The sequence below is a fragment of the Stigmatopora argus genome, chromosome 12 (genome assembly GCF_051989625.1).
Source record: "Stigmatopora argus isolate UIUO_Sarg chromosome 12, RoL_Sarg_1.0, whole genome shotgun sequence".
In the NCBI taxonomy this organism is placed as follows: Eukaryota; Metazoa; Chordata; class Actinopteri; order Syngnathiformes; family Syngnathidae; genus Stigmatopora; species Stigmatopora argus.
Window position 1 is genome coordinate 11,048,863 of NC_135398.1, and position 24,565 is coordinate 11,073,427.

Here is a 24,565-nt window from a genome sequence, read left to right on the forward strand (position 1 = left end):
AAAGCACGTTGTTTAAATCACCCACGAATCAAGGCATTTTTTTGTTCATGATATAAAATTACGTATAAACACCAAAAATGTCTTTGTATCATACATAGCTAATGTAAAAAAATATATAATATATAGAAAGAAAAGTTATTGCGTTCACTTGTAATCTAATGACATTTTCCCTGTGAAAAACATGGGGCTTGTTGCCTAATTTAGTGGATATTAGTTCTCTTCCTCCCTCCCTTACTCTCTCTCATGCTGTTGCTGGCTGAATGGGAGGAGCACTTCATGTGCTCTTCGTATAAGAAGAGTGGCACGTCCAGCTCGGGGCTTCATACAGCTACTCAGGAGAAACGAAATGATCTGCCCTGGAGCCGCAGCAAAATGCTGGATGGACACCTACTCCTGGGATGGTTATCGATCACACTGGTAGTCCTTGTCTCCTACTTGCCGCCACCCAGTGAAGCCTATTTCGGGTGAGTCCATTTGCTGTCACCTTAATTGTTGTTCATTAATTGGAGTGGCATTACTGTCGGGAAAGATCCTTTCAAAATAAAATATTCGATTTGACTCAAACCACTGTCCTTTAAATGTAGTCTACTGTCAATATAATAAGAACATCACAGTAACTAAACTGCCAAGCGTGTATTAGTCTCACAAAAACCTCACAATTTATAAATTCAAACAATGATGGGAAATTAATAAAAGCAAAAGTCTATTTTAGCCTAACTCATTCACCAAAATAAATGATTTCATTTATTCACAAAATGTAAATTCATTCTGACTGGCCCGAAATGAAATAAAACTATCCGACAAATCAATTAAATAACATTTATCTGCCAGGTGTTATGTACTCACCAAGTACGGACACAGTGATGAGCAATCGCCGGCGCTGCTATCGCGATCGATAGCGTGATCAGTGCCGGGCTTTAATGGCAACCCAAGTCAGCAGAAAAGACAGCGTCTAGTCATCACAGGGGTAAAACACATTATAACAGAGATCAGAATGCATTTAGGCTGACTGCAATATTATCCTTAAACTACTTGACAGCAAAATCCAAGTGAATATTGCTGTGATTGTGACTTTCGGAACACTACTGTTGACAGTATTGCATAGTGCGCCTGCACAAGGAAACGTGGTAGCATTCGTTGCACAGAGTAGGTTTGGAAATGTTTTTTAAGTATGTTTGAGTGGCAGGCTGGATTGTTTTTGCTTGTAAAAAGCAAACAAAACATATCCTCAGCCCAGTGCAAAAAGGTGAGTGTACATATACTATACCCGCCTGAAAGGCAACAGCTGGTAACAATAAAGTCATCTGACTGACTGCACTGGACTGGTGGTGGCCCAAACGTCTGCTGCTGGGCTTGCACACACAAAAAAGAGAAACCCCCCTCACCCTATCCAGCATAAACATCACACACCTCAGGCAGCAGGAACTATTTTCTTTTTCAGCCATCGCTCATATGAATGAAAAATAACACTTACGGAACACTCACGTAAATGTTTCATGAAACAGTAGGGCAAAGGTGCATGTCCGAGCATGAGGAAAGTAGGCTGCAAAAGGTGTGACCCACCGTGACCTCTGATTGAGCACTAGAATGAATGAAAGTAGCCTAAAGCAGTACCTGTGATTATAGATAAGATTTACAGTCTAGGAATACACCTTTTCACCTTTTTGGCCCTGGTGACAACACACAATTTTGATAAAAGATCTATAATAATAAAGCTTTTTCAGAAATTGTCTTAGGTCATCACCTAAATTCTGTCTAAATATAGAGCCTTTAACATGTGAAAAATATATTTCATCCTGATGATTTCAGAACCTCATGTGAGCACTTCTGATTAAATCTATAAGAAGTCAAGATCAGGACAAGAGTCAATTCACACACAAAAAATACTAAAAAGAGCATTTTATATGTCTTATTCTGAGATTCTCAATACAAATAAAGTCTTACATCTGCCATGAAAAGACCAAAAACATTTAATGCGTTTTCATACATTAGTCATTGCCCTCAGATGAGATTAAAAAAATCCCCACCCCTCATCTGCAGTAATGCATCTTATCGGGCTAATTAGTGTCTCTTGTTACCTCTCCCAAGGCCAAAAAGTTTCGGGTATATTCCTGGGTTTTGAAAGTCATGACTGCGGTTAATTAGACCTGCTGATATGCCTTCCATTCATGTGAAAGAAGGCATACTCTGCATTTTTGTTACAATGCAAACGAGTTCCCAGATAAGTTCAAACCATGTACAAGACATGATTTTGTCAAAATACTCCATTGGTTGCATTCCCTTTCCACCCCATATTATTTTTGTCTTTCTGAAATTAGACAGTCTTGCTTCATGCAATATACTGCTGACCCAGTAGTAAGTCTGTATTTCATAAAAGGAGCAAAGCTTTAGCTACAAACCGCCGGTAATTGTGCACATGATAGCCTTCCCCTAACTACCGCACTAGCGTAGGCAGCAGTCCCTTACGTGGCAGAATCACCAAATGCAGATGTCTGGCATATCAACAAGAATCCTGAAAATTCATGTAAATCCCTCCAGTATAGAACTTCAAATTCCGCTCCCTCCATCCTGGCCAACGCCTACCCCCCTGGTGCGTCACCATCAGTAAACCCGCAGCCACACCGAAGACACGTGGTAGCCCAGATTCCTGTCTTGCTCGCCTGTTGGAAAGTAAAGCTTGGCAGGCAAGCCAACACTGGCACACGCGGCACCTCTAATGGCCCTAATGCTCATGTATATTTACTCGCTCTGTTAGCATTTGTTTTCAATTGCCTCTGTCGGTCTAATGTGCATCTACCCACAAGCACATGGCTTCACAGCACTGGTGTTGAATATGAATGAGTTTGGGTGAATGATTATACCCCGAACATGGAGCTAAAGAAGTCACGCAGGTGACTCAGGCCCCAACAAGTGTCACAGAATTTCAAGACCGTTGTCACACCAGCTCAATACGGGACAAACCATACCAACTTGCTGGGATAAATATTCTTCCACTTGGGGGCCTCACGGGTACTGATTTACTCAAAATAGAGGGTCAGCGCTGCATACCCAATTTCCACAGTGCGGTGGAGCATAAGTGAAACATAAACACAATCGTCTCCCGGCCACGGTCTGCATGGCCGAGGGTGGGGAGGGATTCCTGGCGTAGTCGGGCGCCCGCTTAAATTGTCATCCTTTGCCACAAGAATGCGAGCGCTCGTTTTCCTTCCCCATGCGCCTGTTGTGGCAGGTGCTGCCTCTCCAGTTAAATCCGTTATCATTTGCAATCGGAATAAGTCTGCGGGGGCTAAATCTCTCCGAAGGACGTGATGGAGCTTTAAAGAAGTCTGGTATTGATTTAAAGGTTGAGAAAGGCATTTCAGTTTCATTTTGTGGTCTTGTAAACTGCTGGATTGTGAGGAGGCAATGGTTTGTTTGTATTTAGTTCGTGTGAGACATGATGAGGGAAAAAAAATCCTTCCACAGCTGAAATCATCAATCACAAAAGAGCCACAGTGAAAGCAAGGAGAGTGAGGATAGTGATGCAGAAATCCGTGAGCAATGAGAGGTGTCCTTATTGAAGGATTTGTAGGGGATTAGAAGAATCTTGAGGTTAATGTTATTTTGAATGGGTAGACTGTAGAACTGGCAAGTCTTATCACACAGCGGACATTTTAATGGTTCATGTGCTTTTTTTTACAGGTTATTTGACTTGCTACGTCACAAAAGCGCATGTCCGACAGTGTGAATTGTTGTCTGTGTGCCCAATCAATTAGCAAAACTATTTAGAGTACCTGGTCAGTTGGGGTGCCAAGGTGCCAAGCAGAATTGCTCATCAACCCTTCCATCTGACTGTCTATATCCATATAATGGGTAACACATTTGGCCCAAAACAATGAATGTTAAAGTTAACTTCGTGCTTGGATATGCAGTATTATTCTCCACAATATGCACTTTGTTATCAACAGGGCTTATTGATAGCAATATACTTCATCTGGATAGTTAACATGACAGTTACATAACAAGAGTTACTTTTATATTTCAGTAAGAAATCTCTCATTTGCCCAATTTGTTGGGATTGTTTGCTGACAGGTCTTTCACTCACTGATGTGTTTAATGTTTTTTTAAATGCTTGCTTTCCTGTTTGAAAATTGAGTGTAGTGTTGTTGACCTAAAAAGCTCAAGGTTTAGACCCAATTATTATTTGAAAAAAATAAATAATCTGCCCAGTTTTGTCCAAAAATTAAGTCAAACAAATAGTTTACAGGGTGGGTCTATCTACACTCGCTTTCTTCTTTGCTCTGAATCCGTTCCAACAGTCTTTAAAGTCACTACCATGTTTCATGTTGTCATTTAATAGGCTTCATATAAACATTTCCCAAGTGGGTTGTGTGTGTTGCTGTCCCTGTTTTCTTTTTTTTTGTTGCCTTGCGGTGGTTTCACGGGGTGCTCCTGGATGATTACGGCTCATTAGGAACAGCGGTGTTGCCGGGCAGACAGTGGTCGGCGGGTGGCGTCTCATTACCGGGCCCGAAAGGCTGATTAGGCCTGACGTGTGGCGAAGGCGGGGAGTGCGGTCGATAGGCAGGGATTTCCCTACTTCATAGGATATCCTGTGGTTTGAGCCCCACCTCAAACGGTATCGCTTTACCAAGCCGATACGATTCACCCAGTGCTCGTGTGTTGACATCACGCAGAGCTGAGTATTTTGATAGCCTATGATTTTTAAAAACAATTTCTTTAATACAACTGTATTTAATAATGTTTTGGATTAGATTAGATACATTCAAGGCCCAAAAGAAACAAAAATCATAGCAAAGTATCCACGTCAGGGAACTGAATTGTTCATTGCATAACATACCTAACTTTCTAACCTGCCTGAAAACATCCCCTCAATTTGTAATCTACATCCAACACAGGCACCATAAATCCATGTGCTGCGCACACACACCATCTACTGGCAAATTCCAAACAGACAGAAGTCATCTTTCTATTGGGTAACTCCAAGCTATAATTCTGCTATTAATTAATTAGCTGTGATACCAAAATAAAGAAAAAGAAAAGAGCTCTGAGAGTCAACAATTACTGGCCTATTCTACATATGTTACCAAGATTTAAGACAATCGGTTGTTAAATAACGGGGGGAATGGCTTTAAAATAAGTGTTCGGAAGAACAATAACAACAACCTGAGTGGGGACTTGGCAGGCTTGCAGGTTCTAAAAATCTATTTTTACACTAGTTTATGACAACTTTTTTTTAAAGTGAAACTGGCTGCCGAAAATCTGTCAGTCTATTTTCACGCCAGTGGCTGTTGGTTAAGTTTGGCTGCAAAAGTGAGCCGAAGGAATGGGTCAGCTCCAGTACAAAGTATACAGTATGGAACCGTTAAATATGGTGGGTTACAAAATTTGAATGGATCGCCTAAGTGAAAGACACAAAATTTTGAATTGAAGGCTAAATGACAGAAATTTTCTAAGATGGCCAATTTATTTTTACTGCCACTTTGACCTAAATTTGATCGTCACTTTTGAGTTACACGCATTTGAGTAACAAAAAGAGTCGGAACCCTAATGTAAAAAGTGCCAACCAGCACTCGTGCGTAAAAACATTTTGGCTTGAACATATGCACATGGCATGAATTTAAGAATGTGAAACATGCCTCTGTGTTGACTTTAAAGAATACGTCAGGAAAAAGTCCAAAAATTGGCACACACCTTAGTTTTACAATGTGGGTTCGGAAGAGGCGGTAAATGACCGTGCTGAATGTTTTTGACTTTGCAATTGCTTGTAAAAGTTTTTGACGGCGTCACATCAGAGAAAGTCGCGCGTCATCGGCCCACCGTAGAGACTGTGGCAAGGAATTTAAAAAAAGAAGGCAGCTCCAGCTGTTGGTCGGGTGTTCCACCCGTGCAGCGTGACAGAACACTGCGAGGAAATTCCCGTTGATGTCAAACTCTCATTGGGATGATGCCTAATGCTGTTTGCAGGCCAACTAGTCAAAACTGTTGGAAATGCAACACAGGCTTAGGAAAACTTTAGCACTAGGCCCTTAGGAATGTTGATTATGTCTAATATTCTAATATGTAAGGTCCTATGACTGGTTTGAATTGGTAAAATTTTTCATTCATCTATACCACATGTGTCAAAGTTGCGGCCCGGGGGCCAAATCTGGCCCGCCGCATCATTTTGTGTGGCCCGGGAAAGTAAATCATGAGTGCCGACTTTCTGTTTTAGGATCAAATTAAAATGAAGAGTATAGATGTATATTAAATGTCCTGATTTTCCCCCTTTTAAATCAATAATTGTAATTTTTTAATCATTTTTTTTTCTGTTTTTAGTTCAAAAATCATTTTGTAAAATCTAAAAAAATATTTAAAAAAGCTAAAATAAACATTGTTTTAGATCTATAAAATAACTGAATATTGTGTGACTGGCACAGATTGGGCGAGCGGCGGCGTCCCGCATGACTCATGACCCCCCCCACCCCTTCCGTGAATATTATAATATATTTCTTTTAATCCAGTTATTTTAATCCATTTATAAAAAGTCTATCTAAGTTTATGTAAAATGGTCCGGCCCACATGAAGTCGAGTTGACGTTAACGCGGCCTGCGAACCAACCCGAGTCTGACACCCCTGATCTATACCAACTGGCTTTAGGTGAGTGACTGGGTACACCATGAACTGGTCACGATTTAATCACTTGGCACAAAGACATACAAGTATGCGCATTTAAAGCTATTGAGACGTGAGAGACATCAGATGAATGTTTTGAATTGTCATACAACACCTACTACTCACTGAAAATGTTAGAGACCTGTATAGTGTGCAAACACTGTTCATTCTTTTCGAGCAGGTGTTTAAACTTGCCTACTGAATGCTGTGAATTTTGGTTCCAATTTCATAATGACCAGAAGAATGCTGTTTTTTGTTATTTTCTTCAAACAGCCGAAAGCAGCTTTTACAGTGTGTAAAAAGGCTGAAATTTTGCCAATTCTGCCATGGAGGAGTGACTGATTTAAACAGCTGTGTTTTTGTTTTTAATTCTTTTAGTGTTCCCTTTGAAAATAGGAACAAGGAGTCCTGAAGCACCTCACATTTGCATTCAATCACCATTTTTTTAGGATTAACTAGTGTCGGCATTTTTAGCATGCAGCGTGCCTAAGAATTGTTTGTTGCGCCGGTGGGTTAGTACTGGCCTGCCCTGTGCCATGGCGTGGACTGGAACTCACGGAAGGGGTGGGGGGGTCATGAGTCATGCGGGACGCCGCCGCTCGCCCAATCTGTGCCAGTCACACAGTGACCATAACAGAGCCGCTGACCTTAGAAGCACACGGCACTTAAACCTCTTACTATGCCACACACTCCCATTCCCGAACTACCACTGCTCTGGATTAAGCAACTGTGCCGGTGCGGTACTGTGACAAAAAAATTCTAATTAATGAATTAAAAATGTTTTGTCATTGTGGGCTTGGGCGTGGGAATTGTACTATTCAAACAAGATCTTAGTGGTCTGACAAGGCCTGAGAGGACCTGCGAAGACAGCAGATGACATAACTCTGGGTCACACATCCTGTTAAGTCATACGAGATAGCTGAATTCCACTTAGTCTCACACATGGTCCTTATCATGACACAACTCATCGTGACACATAAGCTGACATGCTACTGCACTTTCAGGGGATTCAGTCAAAAGCTCAGGGAGCTATAGGGGGTCTCACATCAACCCCTCCCAAAATAAGGAGCCTGTTAAGTAAGGCCTCATTTTAAGTCATGTGAACCAAAAAGATAAAATTAATCACTGGGACCAGATTTCACTGTATTATACACAAGTGTGAGTGAGAAAAAGTTTGAATAAAGCAGACTTTTCTCAAGAGATTTCACACAGCCTTTTCTATCTAAACCAGGGGTGTCAAATGCATGGTGTGCAGGTTTAAAATGGTCTGTCATGGGGTCCAATCTGGTCCTCTGTGTTGTTCTGCCTTTCAGGCACATTCTAGTTCGTTAATACAGTAGATAAAGGCATAGGAAAAAATGTATGTACTTTCGTGCTAAAAAATTCCCACCTTAGTTCTCGGGTGTGACTGACGAGTCATGTAGAGGTTGTCATGATTTCAAGATGAGTGTGAAAATATATGTAAAATGTAATATCATTTGTACATCTCACAGTTTTTTAATGATGATCATAATGAAATTGATGGATGAAGCAAGTTTGTTTATGACAGGTTTGGAATGAATGAAAACAATGATTGGTTTCATTAAAATATCACAAATTTATGTAAAAAGTGTTGATAAAAATAATTTTCAACAAGCTAACCATCAGTAAATATGAGTAAAGGGCATATTATGCGTATTAATTTATCTGGAAAATTGGTGGTGAAAATTACCGAAATGGATGTGGCAAAAAAATGTATGTGAATACGTATTGCACACATAATATTTATGTATATATTAGATAAAAGTGTGTGGAAAAATGGCCAGAAAGGCACCAATAAGTATCGTCCTAGATCTCTCAGGAGAGTAACCATTGGGAATTGTTGATTTCTATCTAGCTGGAGAAGCTCAGAAAAGTATATCTCGAAAGGTCCTGACGTTTATGAGTCCACTTTTAGAAAAACTGTCTAGATAAAAATTGTTTTTTAAAAAAACCGTCCAGCAGCGCTGCTTCTTTTCAAAGAAGGCCATCTTGTCGATATGACTGCAGAATGAAAACACAAAAGTGTAACTGCTTCAGAAGAAGAAAACACATGATCTGGAGTGGGCCAGTCAACAGCCACTCACACACCCCTTGGCGTGTATGCACTACCATACCTATGTGTTGTGTGCGGTCGATTGGTCGCCGGTCTTTTGGTCGCCGTCTTTTGGTCGCCGGTCTTTTGGTCGCGGTCTTTTGGTCGCGGTCTTTTGGTCGCCCCGACCGCGACAACCGGCGACCAAAAGACCAGCGACAAATCAAGGTAAAACACGGTCTACGCATCAATAAAAGCCAACAATGGCCATGAGCAGTTTCACTGAGCCGACGTGTGAGTGTATAAGAGTTTGTATGTACATGCGTTGTCCCTTTAAGAAGCTACGTCAGACAGGGTCTTAACAAGTTCTCCAACAAAAAAAAATAAAAGTCCGGGAAATTTGGAGCTTTTCTTTAGCCTAATAATTACTAGGGCATTAAGTATGACTAAATAGTAATTCGCAGTTTGTATTTAGGGAATTTGAGCAACGATTTAAATGGTAATTATCACTTACCTTCCGGGCGACCAAAAGACCGGCGACCAAAAGATCGGCGACCAAAAGATCGGCGACCAAAAGATCGGCGACCAAAAGATCGGCGACCAATCGATCGTGTACCCCATCCAAGATCCTGAGTGAAATGGTACATCCCCGCTCTCCCACGTAGACTATCAAAACAAAACAAAAGATGGGGAAGGACACACACAACTCAGTTCAGGATTCCCTGTTTCAGGTGTACAGTAACAGGATTTCCCAAACCTTCAAGAGGCACATCCCTTTCTACATCCTGAAAGAGTTGGCGCATCGCCTAGTCACTTCACACCCTCACACCCTCAAACCAAATAAATGGCAGCACGCACCACCGTTTAGGAATCTTGTGAATAAATACAGCAGGAATTTTGAACCATTTAGGCGGTATACCCCTTCCGACATTCCAACAAGAGTTGGCACAACATCACTCCCTCTCAGACACCCTCAAGAACAACAACTGTTTAGTAATCCTGAGTTCATGGTTATTTCTAAATCTAGTCACAATAAAGGCATAAAAAGGCAAAACAACCAAAGCAAACATTGTACCCAAAAATTCCACGCACTCCCCATCACCTTGCCCCTTAGAGGGGACTAATTTAATCCATTATAGCTGCCATTGACAGTACTAGATATCCAATCTATTTGGACTGGGAGGCTAGCAGCTGGTTGCCAGCCAATTGCAGGGCACAAATGACCAATCACACTCACAAGTATACCCAAAGGGAATGTACATTATCCAATCAGTCTAGCATGCATGTTTTGGGATGTGGGAGGAAGCTAGAGAACCCAGAGTAAACCCACACAGGCATGGGGAGAACATGCACAATAATGCAATAATACTACAAATATGACTACATACTGTATATCTAACATAATAATTGTAGATCTTGCGTTCTTGTATGTAAATATCACATTTGGCTCACGCTGGCCATAGGAAAATATAAATATTGTAGCCTATATGACCCAAAATGTGATGTCCATCTATGTATGCCAGACTGAGTTAAGGAATTAAGCGGTTAAAAGCCAACGATCAACCCCCCAAAAATTTGAATTCAAAACATGTTTTTATTATACCACACCGCTAATACACTTTCAATCGCAGGCTGGTCCCTGGACCACATGCACCATAAAGTCAGAATAAAATCTATTATGCTAGAATTAGTTTAAAAACCATTGTCTGGCACTACATTCCTACAAGCTCTGGCCCGTGCTGCCACACAACAGATGGCACTTGGGTGGGCAGGGTGGACTGAAATTCATCCAACATTTCCATGATTTGTGTGCCACCCAAAAGAAGGCAGTAGCCGTCGCAGCACAAGAACCAATTCTCCTGTGAAGTTATTGGTTAAGACCTGCACATTAAAACTTGCACAAGTATAAGTGCTTTTGGGCACATGTGGACGTCTGTCGTTGCTTTCGCAATGATGGTTTTGTCTGGAGGAGGCTTCGTGTGGAGCCAACAGCTGGGTGGAATGATTGACATTCGTTTAGAGTAATTGGCCAGTGGGAATAAAGGGAGAGTTGGGAGGAGGAGGAAGAGAAGGAGGAGGATGAGGGCTGTTACTTGGGAAGGGATCAACCTGCAAGTGGTTGGAGTTGTAGCTTAGTTTTAGCCAGCGTTCCATTTCTCAACCAATGACTGATTGGCTGTTGGCCGGAGTGCTCGTGTGTGTGCATATCTTTGCATGCTTGCAAACATAACCACGCCAGGAACTTTTTTTTCTTTACTCTCACAAATTTGGCTTGAAAAGATCCCAATGACTTAAAATATTGGATATATTTATGTAGCTCTAAATTGCCATGCAGATTACACAATACTGATTACACATCTATATTAAATATATAATCAAGATATTTTTGATGAACTCAATAAAATTCTATTCCCAAAAAATTGTTAAGTGAGGTATTTTGTAAATATATTAATTGTTAGATCACCAATATAGATAAATATTATCTTAATAATACAAAATATTTCTGATCCAGGTTACATCAACTATAAATACAGATTAATCTCTGGCATTTGTGTTTTTATTCTAATTACAAATCTATTCATTATTGCTTTAATTCTTATTCATCTGCTCTTTATTTTAAAAGACATAGGCAGCTAAAATATAAAAGAAGCTAAAACTTTTAAAAGGAGATTCATAGTAAATATTGCCTCCAGGCCTAAAACAGCACTTTTTCCAGATATGGAATATTTATTGCCATATTGTATACGTACAATAGTGAAATGTATCAAGGTGTAACGATAAATAGAATAAAAAATAACTGAGAGAGGTGCAATCAGAAGTACCACCCGGGGGTGACTTCCACAGAAGGAGTGATGATGGTGAAGGTCAATGAGGGATAGAAATGGAAAATGTATGTAGAGTTAACGTCACGGCCGATGGGAGGTGCTGACATGTGCAGAGAAAGAACTAAACAAACCAGCGAGTGATAGACTGGGGAGGAGGTGCGTAAACGTCTGTTGAGGCAAGTGTGTGAATGGAAAAACAAAGCTTCCCCAACTTTTTTTTAAAAAATACTCCGGTGTTAGATTCCGTGAGTAACTTCTGTTGCTGGGCCAACACCTCAAACAAAAACACCTGAGGGAAAACGCTCCATGGTGTGAAAACACGGTGAGATGTGCTGAAGATCTTAGCAGGCTGAAGACACCACTTTGCTCTAATCACATTAACGTGTCATGATGTGTTTCAAGACATACATTTAGTTGTTAGACATGGCACGTGGTGGTGATGGATTTCTGCTTCATTCTCATTTTTCAACATATGAATACAATGTGTAGATTCAAAGAAAAGTGAAATTATGTGGGGTAAATGATTTCTATGTTCTAAAAATACAGTTATTTACTACTAGAAAGCCAATTTTAGTGTGAAGCTGTCCCATGGCGATTTGTGACTGACCAGGTGACCGAGTGTAGTGGACAAAGATTTTGGGCATTTGTGCTAGGTGGTAGCACAATACTATACTTGGTATTTCAATGTTCAAAGAATACTTGTTACTAGCACGTCTATATTTTTCGTGGAATGCCATCCCATAGCTGTGTGAGACCAACGTGAGAATGAGTTGTCATGTTGTTGTGGACAAAAATGTGGAAAATTGGTGTTTATGGCTTATTTTTATATTGCCATCGGGCTTTTTGCCGAAGGAAATACTGTAAAGCTTCTTGGTATGTTACCCTATCCCACCGTGCATCCATTGTGAGGACTGGCTTGCAATTTAGGATGAGCATTTCTAAGATCTTTTTTTTCTAAGAAATTTCCTTCTTGGTAATTTAGATAGTCTTTGGAAGCCTATTTATGTGGAGAGTCTAATTACAAGCTTTCAGTTGTCTTAGAGCTTTGTATAGATCTTCCACACTCCTGGCTGTTTAAAGAATGAAGCCAATTCAATAGCCACCCCACAGTAGATTAGGAGGAAGACAAGTTTGTTGTAGTTTTAAATTGTTCTTCGAAACTCTACCCCTACCTTACCATTTCATGAAATAATCACTTGTAAATATAAGAATGATTTTATTTTTTCCTTGTGTCCTGACTGGTCTAGTCTCAAATGATGTGGATTTCCAGATATTCCTAAGAGGTCAATAATTTATCCAAACGCCAATTTCTGTACTTCCGAAGTTTATATAGTATGTGCCCACCAAGCCAAAGAAGTGTCATCTGAAGAAGACCTCTTTTTTTTCAGTGACACTGCTCATTTAAGCATCTGCTACCACCATGCATATTTTTCCTCTGTAAGTCTGCCGGGTGAGCAGCCGGTGTCAAGACGTAGCTTGCCAGGTTTCCATTTCAAAATCTGTAGCTGTCAGACACGTTAAAGCAAGGCAAACAGTCGTTTTAAAAAGGAAACCGTTTGACCCAATCAGAAAGCCAATCCCCGATGCCTTGTCCCCGTTCGATTGGACCGCTCGCATTCCCAGGCATGCGCCGCACACGCAACCCTTAAGACAATATCGTAAAGCATATGGAAGCCATTAAATCAGTTGGAATGAAAGTGAGGACTCGGGGGGAAACACTTCAGTCGGTTATTTGACTTAATAAAACAAATCTCTTGTTAAAGAACCCTGGTGACTTTCGCCCAAGCGCTGCTAGTTTCTTCTGAAGGGTGGTAATGACATTGCAAGTGGATCGGTGCACCACTTTTGCAAAGTTTTTAGGAATATTTGGATAAGTCTGTGGCCTGACTTCCTGTTTTCTGGTGTTACTCTTAACTTAACCTGATGTATTCATGCATGTATGAAAATAGGCTTACAGGGTTGAACAATTAGAAAAGGTGGTTCTGATGGCACAGGAGCACTTCTATGAGAAAAGGAAATTTCTGCATTAGAAAATGGGCAAATAGACTGTTTCCGTTACCCGACCATAGTCCAACCAAAGACTGATTGTCAAACTTGTTCATCTGACAGTTTGTTATTCATTTGATAGACAGCTTCGCCAACTACCAGTTGTTTAACTTGAAATTAGATAGATTTTTTAAAAATCTGTCTGTCTGCTGTAATACCACAAAGGAAAGCCCTTGATTCACGTCAAAACGATGTTCCAGAGTTCACAGAACCTCAATCTCTATTCATTCATTTGCTATCCGAGTCGCTTATCCAAGGCACAATGGTGCCAGAGCCTATCCCAGCCAACAACGGGCAGTAGACACCCTGAATATGTTCCCAGCCAGTTGCAGCATCCATAACTAATCCATGTTAAATATCTTTCAGTCACAGGCACCAACATCCATCCATCTCAATGCAGTTCAACCTGGTCAATGTTCGGGGTGGTGCAGTCCATCCTATTTGACTCTGGATGAAAGTTATACTGCACCCTGAACTGGCAGGCAAATGTATCATGACACATCTGTGACCATTGGAATTAATAAAATACTAAACTACAGCAAGCTGGTGGAACACGCTAAACTGCCCCTAGGCTTAAGTGTGAGCGTAAATTGTTGTCCGTCTCCTCGTGCCCTGCGATTGGTTGGCCACCAATTAAGCGGTTCAGAAAATAAATGAATGAATGAAGTACCAAATGCATGAAGCATAGCACGGTTGGATACCGACTTGATGTCAGAGTGTCATAGAGGTTCTACTGTAATCTGCAGCTGCAACAGCAGCTATTCACTGACAGCTGACAGCAGTCTCAATCACTTCTGACTTTTGATACAAAGTTAAATGAAGCATTGAAACCCTCGCTGTTATACCCATTCCTATTGTGTTCTTTTGTGAATCTCGGCAAATCCATTTATTTCACTCTACGGGTGTGAAGGCTGCCAGAGATGAGACATAATAAGCAACTCGCCTTCCAATCCTGTCAGTCGCCGTGACCAAAATGGTCACAGGCCGACAATCGTGTCCCCTCGAATGTGTGTTTACGCAAGTGGTGCTGCAGTCCCGCCATGGCGACCTCAGAAAGACAGGCTTCAGGGCCTGCCAACGCTGCGGCGGGGCCTCGCTTGTTTGTTTTTGTATATGCTTCCCTTAAATAAACTGAGGAGAGGAGTGCAAGTACGCCACATGTTCTGTGTGCAGCTACAGCGTGAAAGAGCCCAAGTACTGTGATTGTATGGGGATTCTATAATGAGAGTGTAAATCCTGCGGTATGGTCTTGTTTAAATCTATACAACACAGCTGTCAATGCCCCTTCTGCCCCCTCACTGTATCACTGCATCTCAACATGTGCTTACCGTCACATTGCCGTTGTTTTGAATGTCTGCCGAATGCTGCTCAATTTCACACATTTGTTTGAAACATATATGGTCCAGAAGTAATTCAAACAATAATATAGTTTCGACCATTTTTACTGTCTTTCACTGTGTTTATGGCAGAGTAGGGACGTTTGTTTCCCTTTTTTCCCTAAAAAAACTGGTCCCTAACTTGACCACCTCTCATTTTGTAACCTAGTGTATCATCCACCTAATGCTGATGTTAAGTCGATTTTAAAATTGACCTTCCTGAACAACTAGGAGAAAAAAAAAACACAGCGTACGTATTTTCATTTTAAAAAAAGTATATAATTGCTTTAAAATTGTATTACATTAAAACAATAGGATTTGATGTGGCTTGAACTTTTGATGATTAAATCCCCACCCCTACTAATAAATATTTGTTTGGGAAAAAACACTTCAACGGGTTTATCTCATGGGAAGGTACAACTACCTTCAGTTCACTTTCACAATTGTAACTTTTTAAATATATTTTTTTATTTTTTAAATCAATAATTGTGGTTTAGCAAATAGGCCCACATTTATGGAAAATATAAATAAGAAATAAATAGCCCCTAGTTCATTTTTATCTTCTACAACTATAGCACAGTTAGAAATCCATTTTTTATTCACACTATGTTCCATATATACTGCCTAGCAACAAGTGCCCGTTAATCCGTAATGCGTGTCCAAGTAAAAGAATCCGAGCAATGCTGCCGATCGACGTCGTAGCGTCTGTTAGAGTGTTACGCTTTTATTTCTGTCTTAAACTTTTATATTGAGCCTCCAGGGATTTGTGTTGTCTGAGTGATTTATAGCTCTGACTTTGGAACAGAAATTGGAATTTTAAAAAGCACCAGAGTACGAGAGTGAACTGTTCTTGGTATGTAGCATACCTAACTGGTTGGTACCTAATCAGAAAAGGAAATCAGTCTTACTCATTTCCCCTTTTTTGGTTGATGTTTTAGGCTGACAGGTAATGAGCCGCTGTCCATCCTACCACTGAATTCACTACCGGAGGAGAGCGTGGGCCGAGCCCACTACAAGCTGTGTGACCGACTCAAACTGGAAAAAAAACAGCGCAGAATGTGTAGACGTGACCCGGGCGTGGCCGAGACTTTGCGAGAGGCCATCACCATGAGCGCCCTAGAATGCCATTATCAGTTTCGCTTTGAGAGATGGAACTGCACCTTAGAGGGGCGCCACCGAGCCAACTTGCTCAAGAGAGGTATGGTCCATTCAATCTACGTATGTTGGTAATTAACTCATTTGATGACATTGAAGGCAAAGGTTTCCAATTCTTTTAAACTGAGGGTCTGGCAGTGAACAACCGTATCATTGATGGTGATGAGCGTCTAATGTTTTTTAATAGGAAGGGGCTGGCAGTCACCCATGTCAAATGGATTATAAATCAATCACTGTCAATGATGTAACGGGTCAAAATCGACACTCTGCACTAGTTGTTATCCAACCGCCTCATTTAGACAGACAAACTTCACACACAGATTGACATCTATGGATGATTCAGGATCTCCAATGAACAAAAGATGCTTGTATTTCGATTGTAGGAAAGAGCAAATGATCTGAGCTACAGTTGAACCCAGAACATCCTAGCTGTGAGGCAGAAGCGATGATTCAGCATGTTGCTTAACATAGGCTAAATTTAAAATAGCTTTGCCTAAATTACGCTATATGCAACCTCACACTTGGATCTGATTTATTCCAATTTTGTTGAAAAACATTTAATTTGAATCATTTTTTTCATAACAGTAGGTATTTCTGTGAAAATACCATAGTTCTTCTAATAGTGACTGACCCTCTTGACCATCAGCTAAAAATCCAAACATATTTTTGTTTAGCCTATATAAACTCGGACAAACGCAACATCACTTGCTAAAGCCTGTCAATAATCTCAAGGGTGAATTGAAAGTTCCCTGCATCGTGATATTGATGTTTTTCTATGTGGCAATGTTTGTCAGCAGGAGTGTCAACAAACTATACTCTATGTAAAAAGTAGAAATCGATTCAATATCCTAAATGGCATTATATTGACTCCCCGAAGGATTCAGAGAAACCTCCTTCCTGTATGCCATTTCCTCTGCTGGACTCACACATGCCATGGCTAAAGCGTGCAGCGCGGGCCGCATGGAGCGCTGCACGTGCGACGAAGCGCCTGACCTGGAAAACCGCAAAGCGTGGCAGTGGGGTGGCTGTGGCGACAACCTGAAATACGCCAATAAGTTTGTCAAGGACTTTTTGGGCAAACGCTCTAACAAGGACCTACGCGCACACGTGGACATGCACAACACCAATGTGGGTTTGAAGGTGAGCATTTTCATTTCTACTTGATACTTAAATTGGGTAGTTCAAACTGATCAAGAGGGAAAATATTCCGACATAGTTGTAATAGTTTGGACCTGTCTCGAACTAATCCGTCTTGTTTGAACATCCCATCTGCAGGCACACCCCTAAGAGTGTCCCCCCCCCCCCCCCAACAACTGATTTATTAGCTGATAAGATTTAGAGAAAAAAACCATAAATCACTATTTTATGATAACTTGGCCAGGGTGTTCAAATTGTCATCATGAAACAGTTAAACTATAATTTGACAGGAAAAGTCTCAACTCGTTATAGATAGTCACCCAAAAAAAACCGGAATTTCTGAAGTGCGTTGTTGGCAGACATGAGCAAGTGACAGCACTGCAAGACAGTGACCTTAAGCAAGAAAACATTCCGCCATTTCAGGAATGATAGTGAATTCAAGATGAAATTCATCGCAACTCGGCTGAGATGTTGCAGCGGTCAATGAGGAATCGTAACAGTAGATTTAAAGAATGCATTCATACAGGAAGATGCTTTCAAACGGACGTCATTTTAAACAAATGAATATTCCATCATTGTTTCTTAAATGGGATGTATTAAAGGTTTCATTTACAGTGAACAAAATATGTTTCTTCCATTACTCTTGGTTTTATTGGATTGTTAAAAAGTTCCTGTTTTTTCGTGACGCTTTTTCTAGTAAGTAATGGGCCAGCACCGGTTAGCTAATCGGCCCTTAGACAATTTAGTCCTAAATGAAGGCATCACGCATGATTTGAGAATAGAAAAGTGACCCAGAAAAAAAACACAAACGCAAGATGGTTTTTGTTCAACATAGGAAGCCCCTCAACCAAGATTCAAGTCCTTAGCCACAGAATTGTGAGGCCAACGTGTAGACCACAACTTCACAATGACTGTTAAATCCCAAAATTCTTTACCTACATTCTGACTATCTGGCAGTCACGCAATAAAAACTCTTTTCCTGATCAAAAACAGTTTGATTGTGAAAATTGCTCACACTTTGTGATCATTTGTCAGAACTTGTCTAATCGGATCTATATGAGACAAATATGTTGGTTTATTTTTTTAAAAAGCTTGATTGTTTGAGGCGGCCCGGCGGATGAGTGGTTAGCGTGTTGGCCTCACAGCTTGGGGTCCTGGGTTCCAATCCAGGTCAGTCCACCTGTGTGGAGTTTGCATATTCTCCCTGGGCCTGCGTGCGTTTTCGCCAGGTATTCCACCCAAAACATAGCATAGTATAGCACCCAAACAAAATGTTTGGATTGTGTTAGGGTGAAAAAGAACTACACTATACCCCAAAACAGGTGGCCCAGAAGTACCATTTGAGCCCTTCCTTTTCAGCTTGCCTCTCCAAATGTTATTCACTAGGGACGTTCTATCTGCCATTAAAGATTTACAACATTGTTTTTTACTTTTTTTTTTAAACCTCGTTTTGGGATCAATTCGCAAGAGGACTGTAATGGAATGTGCTGGCTTGCGCACCCCCAAAAAGCTGACCTATCGCATTTTCTCGACCTGTTGCCGTGATGAATGTGCACTTCCTGATCTCTTTCGCAGTCGCAGTGGAGAAACCGAGGTGCTATCCAAAATCTCCCCATCTGAGACAATGTGTTATTGTCATTGATTCGTAGACGTTTATTGCTTTTGACGGTTTGTGGTTTGACATTTTTGGCCAGGGAGCGAGGATGTGAAGGGGGTGCCTTTTTAAAAAAACTCGTGGCCATTTCATTTCTATGAACGAGAACCTGTTTTCTCACAGTGATGGAATGATTACCACGCTTGAGGTCGCCTTGTACCCTGGCTTCAAAAGCAAATAAGTTCAGATATATTATCACAAACACAGAGGTTTCTGAAGAGCTCCAGACAGTATCCCTTCATTTTCATTATAATAATAGCTGTTGAATTTGATTAAAATGTCATGATGATGATGTGTATGAACCTTGAGTAGCATAATTAAATACAGAGGCACCTTTTATTTTCCTAAACCACAACAGTCCTCAAACTAATGATAGACTCGTCTTAATGTCTCATCTATTTATTTTCTACAGAGCAAGACCGAGAGAGCTAGGTAGTCTGACTTTATTGAATGAAAATGATGAAAGAAAGAGAATTATTGGACGATTATCTTTTGTTTCGCTGTAATTAGACATTTTAAGGGCGAGCCCATTCTTATGTATGCAATCGAGGGTCTGCCCAATCTATACTGTTGGACTTATGAGCTACCTTTCGTTACAATGAGGATTAGGGTCAGTCCCTAGAGAATCAAAACCCAGGGATTGAGTGGCGAATCACAATCATTCAAGCTATGTGCGTTTAATAATGGAAAATAGGACTAGACACATAAAAGCCTATACACAAAGCGGTGGGTTAAAATATAAATGTAGTAAATCGGGGGTCGGGAAGCCTTATGACAGAGAGAGCCATAAACAATTCATATTTTCAAATGTTATTCCTTGAGAGCCATACTCAGAATTTAAAAAAAAATGACCATGTGTGCATTTTTTTTGGTCATTTTGTCACTTTTAAAGAACAATGAATTTGTTTGACAACATTGCTACACTGTTGCTAATCAATGTGTATCAGTGAGAGTATGCATGTAGAAAGGTCTAAATCTAAAAATAATAATTTAAGGGGCGGCTAAAGGTAGTGTCAGCGCCACAATTGGGACTCAGTACTTTCACCGGGGGTTTCCATATTTGACCTCGGAGAGCCATATGCAACCATTAAAAGAGCCATAGGTACCCTACCCCTGTAGTAAATCCTGTGATGCGATTGGGTGGCCACCAATTCAGGGTGCTTGAATCTGTCTTTCAACTGAAAAAACTTGGGACACTCTTCAACTGGAAAAACTTAGGACACTCTTGAATCTACATTCAATTGCATGACTAAATGGATTGACAGACTCAGTCAATGAGCTTTTAAGGTAGCGTTATATTTCTGCCACACAGGTCATCAAGGCTGGCGTGGAGACCACCTGCAAGTGCCATGGCGTCTCCGGTTCTTGCACAGTCCAGACATGCTGGAGACAACTGCAGCCCTTCCACGAGGTCGGCAAGCAGATCAAGCAGCGCTATGAGACATCCATCAAGGTGGGCAGTTCCACCAACGAGGCCACAGGAGAGGGCGAGATCTCCTCCTCAGATCGGAGCCAACAACACCAGCAGCAGCCACTTCTACCCTTACAGTTTAATGAGCAGATCCGTCGCAGCATGGACTTGCTGCACATCGAGGACTCGCCGAGCTTCTGTAGGCCCAGCAAGTACTCTTCGGGCACGGCTGCCCGCAAATGCCACAAGGACAAAAACTGTGACGCTATCTGCTGCGGCCGGGGCCACAACACGCAGAGTCGGGAGGTGACGCGGCCGTGCCAGTGCCAAGTGCGTTGGTGTTGCTACGTGGAATGCAAGCAGTGCACGCAGAGGGAGGAGGTGTACACCTGTAAGGGCTGAATCCCATTATGGGAGCAGTAACACTGAAAAGCACTTTGAGGGATTTTATTAAAAAATCAAATTCAAACTTCTTCTCAGACAACTGGGTGAACATCTCAAGCCTTGACCAGACTCTCCTTACTCAGAAACCTTTTCACGTGCAAGCATAGCGTATGGACTTATAAAAGAAGAAGAACGCAAGTGTTTGCATACGGCAATGGGGATCCATCGAAGACTTCCAACGAAAACCAGACAGGGTGTGAGAATTTTACTTTACACGCACATATTTACGTGCGCACACATTGTGCGTTTGCATATGCATGTAAATAAATTCATAATAACTTTATATATATATATATATATTGTAAAGACATTATACAAGCCACTTAGTATCTAACTTTATGGTAAAACAAACCACTAACTGCACAAATGCTCTTCCATTTGTGTGACCGTTCTCGCCTTAAGGAAGCGTAAACGAGGACTTCTTGACTTGAGGAGGAAAGCAAAACTAAAAATTGTACGTAATATATGAATTTGCAGCTGTAAGTTGCATAAGACACTTAACTGGACACTTTATCAGGACACCTGTGCCATCGGAGTCATACAATATGAGGCACATTTACAATTATGCCTTTTCTAAGATAAACATGCTCACTATTTAAAAAAATGGTGTTTAAAATGTGGTTTTTAAGCTGCCCATTTGAAACAATGGAGGGGGAAATCTATCTAGAAGACTCAACAATCCCCATATGCCCTCACTTAGTGGAGGGACAGAAATTAATTCAATGATGAAAGTGTCATTTTAGACCACCAATCTCAATACTGAACGCTACATAAATGTACTGTTCATACTTTATGGTAGGTATTTTGGACACTAGTATGTAAGAAAAAGTTAAATGTTAAAGATACCTTTTCTGTTCCCAGTGCACAACGTCATTTCCAGAAAGAAAAAAAAACAATTCTACACTCTAAAATGTAATTCAAGAATCAGAGAAGAGCTGCTTTGACTTGGCGCAGGTGTACCTAATATAGTGAATGATGCGTGGATGCAAATGAGGAATACCCATACAGTATGTCCCTTTGCTTATATCTGAACAATGTTCATATATAATAACTCTGACCACTACGGCTGTTTGAGGGAAGAATCAATCACAAAGACGACAGCGGCCTTGCTGGAAAACTGTGGCCGGACGTTGCCCCACAAATTACTACCATTGAGCCATATTCCTCATATACACATTCACACAGTCATCCATCATCCGTGTAATTGACCGTGACAATAAAGGCTTCAGTATTTTCAGCACTTAGCTTCTGGTAATATAAGATATATAGCATATAGGACCTTGTGTACGCCTTGTTTGTGACTACTGAGTGAGGGGGGGACCTAGCTTTATATGATAGTGTTTGTTCCCACACTGAAGCCCAAGAAGCCCTGTAAAATCTTTTTATTGTGTTTTTTTCTGTATTTATGGATACAGTGCAGATTTTTGTAAATAGTTCTCCTGTGGTCAAAAGGCACATGTTCAAATATTTCTGCACACAAGCAACAGGGGAAGAAAACTGTCTGCATCATGAAACCTCTGTTAATTTCACAGGCGATGTTACCACAATCAACTTTTACTATATCAAATCCACAAATAGTAGAACAAAATAAAATTGGTGATTAACCATGGGGCAAAAATGCACTTCCCAACTGTCTGAGAGCTCTGACACTACGTTTCCAAATGAAAACATACATCTAAACCAACCAAAATATAATCATGACCAACCGAAATCCCTAGTTCAGAAAAAAGTAAAGCATGAGACAAAAACATAATGAAATCAAAACAGCACAGACTCAAATGCTAAACACCAAACACACAAGATTCAAATCAAACACCTTGACCAACACTGATTGGGGGTCTTAGTTTGGAAACAAAGCAGGTTCTCAGGGCATCACATGTTCATGAATGGTTGACCAATACCAGGACAACAAGAAATACATAAAATCATTCATTCATCTTCCATACCGCGCATCCTTGTAAGGGTTGCCGGAGCGTATCCCAGCTAACTTCAGGCGAAAGGTAAACTACCGCGCCTGCCTGCACCGAAGTCAGGCGAGTGAACCAATACACCATCAGGTGGAACAAGAAATACAAACACACTAAAACAAAACCAGTAGCTATGCAGATGGATGGACCAAAAACCAAAGAGTAACTCAACATCTAAATCAATCAATAAATCACTCTTTTTTTCCTTCCAAAAAAAGTTGCAACCTTGCTCACAACAAAAGCATGAGATACAATCCGAAACAATTATCTTTTGATGCTGACTGAAATAATGTCAAGTGAGATGCACAGCAATACATTGAACTAAATATATATATTTCACCAAAATTTAAGGTTTGGGGACTCAGAAATTCAAGGCATCTGTGTATAAATTCTAATCATAGCTACTGCACCATGTCATGGTAGTCCAGAATTTGAAGTATTTCGATGAGCAAATAAAAGACCGAGAAGTTTGCATGCTACGTGCAAACCATAATAACTATGCAGTGCAAATGCCTGCTTGCCGCAGCACACTTTTGGTATGGGTTCAGCCCCGCTCCACTGAAAAAAAAAACACCAACTTATTTTGGCTGGTAAACCGGTTAAAGACAAACAGGAATAGCAAATTCCCACTGAATGCATTCTTTTGGTTTTGTTTATATAGATTGTACATAAGAAAAATGATACAGCACGATGATGATGACGTCGGACCACATTCTCAAAAATCCCCAAATCTGCACTGTTTCATTATCAGTAGACTTTGTACAAAAAAATTCTATTTTGTAGAAAAAATAAATTATTTTTTAAAATTATTTTGAGCATGTGTTTAGTGTAAATACGACTAAATTGATATTATATCATGTATTTTGTATTCAATGTATTTTTTTGTTTTCAAGAAGCAAGTATTCATATGCAAACTTGTGGTTTGTCAAAGCACTAACAAAATACCGAACAAATGTGTATTCATGTGCACCATTTCTACAATATTTTCATTGGATTTGATCTAATTGTATAATCTACTATTTTTGTGAAAAGCCTCTTTCTAATGTTGCCACTTTTACATTTTGTTTTTGTTTGGGTTTACGCCCTGCGTGTACAAACACACACCATGATACCGACATGCCAACAAGGTTTTTGTCATGTCTTATGGGAAGCCTAAATTATTGTCCTCTACCTCATGTGTATAGCTCCTGGACATAAGCAGATCACAAATGACTGGTAAGAATGTATTTAAGTTATTTAACATCTTTGTATAACAAAGGCGAGACGAGAAATCTGAAATAATAAAAATGAATTTTTAAATTATGTTCACATATCCTGGTGAGTCATTTCAGTTTGAGTGACAGATCTACATTAGACAGCCTTAATTCTAGACTTTTAACTGCAGTGCTCCTGCAGTTTGTGTTGCAAATATTTGAAGCAAATTTAGCGAGGATTATTTAAACATTTTATCATTTATTGATTTATTTTTAACAACCCATGTCCATGTTGCCTGGTGCTGGAGCCTACCCCAAAGGTCGAATCCATAATGCTCAAAATGGCGTAGTTGTGTGTTTCTGTATTGCGTTTCTAAAGAGAATTGACTGTTTCTGCAATGGTATTAAGAGTTAGATTAAGTCCAGCAATTCCCCACTGTTGGCTCAGATACCTGATGTATGGAAGGTCTATATTGCAAAGGTGTAATATAACAATAAGGTTAAAATTGGAGCTTTCTGTCCATGTTCTAAGTCAGTGTTTCCCAACCTTTTTAGGGCTGCGGCACACTTTTTGCATTGAAAAAATCTCAAGGGGACACCAACATCTGAAAATCTTTTAATTTAAAACTATGTCGCCTATATTAACAATA

General features: G+C 40.4%; 1 protein-coding gene and 1 long non-coding RNA gene across 2 annotated transcripts in view; one reads left to right on the plus strand and one right to left on the minus strand.

Annotated features, from left to right (window-relative positions):
• The window catches only part of LOC144085775 (uncharacterized), a 78,991-nt gene that overhangs the window by 1,615 nt on the left and 52,811 nt on the right, over window positions 1-24,565 (minus strand). The window contains exon 4 of the long non-coding RNA XR_013304257.1: window positions 847-952. This is a non-coding gene — a long non-coding RNA (uncharacterized LOC144085775). The remainder of the gene's footprint in view (window positions 1-846; window positions 953-24,565) is intronic.
• On the plus strand, window positions 202-24,024 carry wnt9a (wingless-type MMTV integration site family, member 9A). Its single transcript, XM_077615408.1, has 4 exons — window positions 202-464; window positions 15,893-16,152; window positions 16,987-17,249; window positions 20,213-24,024. Exons 1-4 carry the CDS (start codon window positions 244-246, stop codon window positions 20,711-20,713), a joined length of 1,245 nt encoding a protein of 414 aa, XP_077471534.1. The 5' UTR covers window positions 202-243; the 3' UTR covers window positions 20,714-24,024.

Coding starts and splice junctions, on each gene's coding strand:
- wnt9a (XM_077615408.1), top strand. CDS start 244: ATGCTGTTGCTGGCTGAATGGGAGGAGCACTTCATGTGCTCTTCGTAT. Junction 465..15,892: donor CCCAGTGAAGCCTATTTCGG/GTGAGTCCATTT, acceptor TTGATGTTTTAG/GCTGACAGGTAATGAGCCGC. Junction 17,250..20,212: donor ACACCAATGTGGGTTTGAAG/GTGAGCATTTTC, acceptor TCTGCCACACAG/GTCATCAAGGCTGGCGTGGA.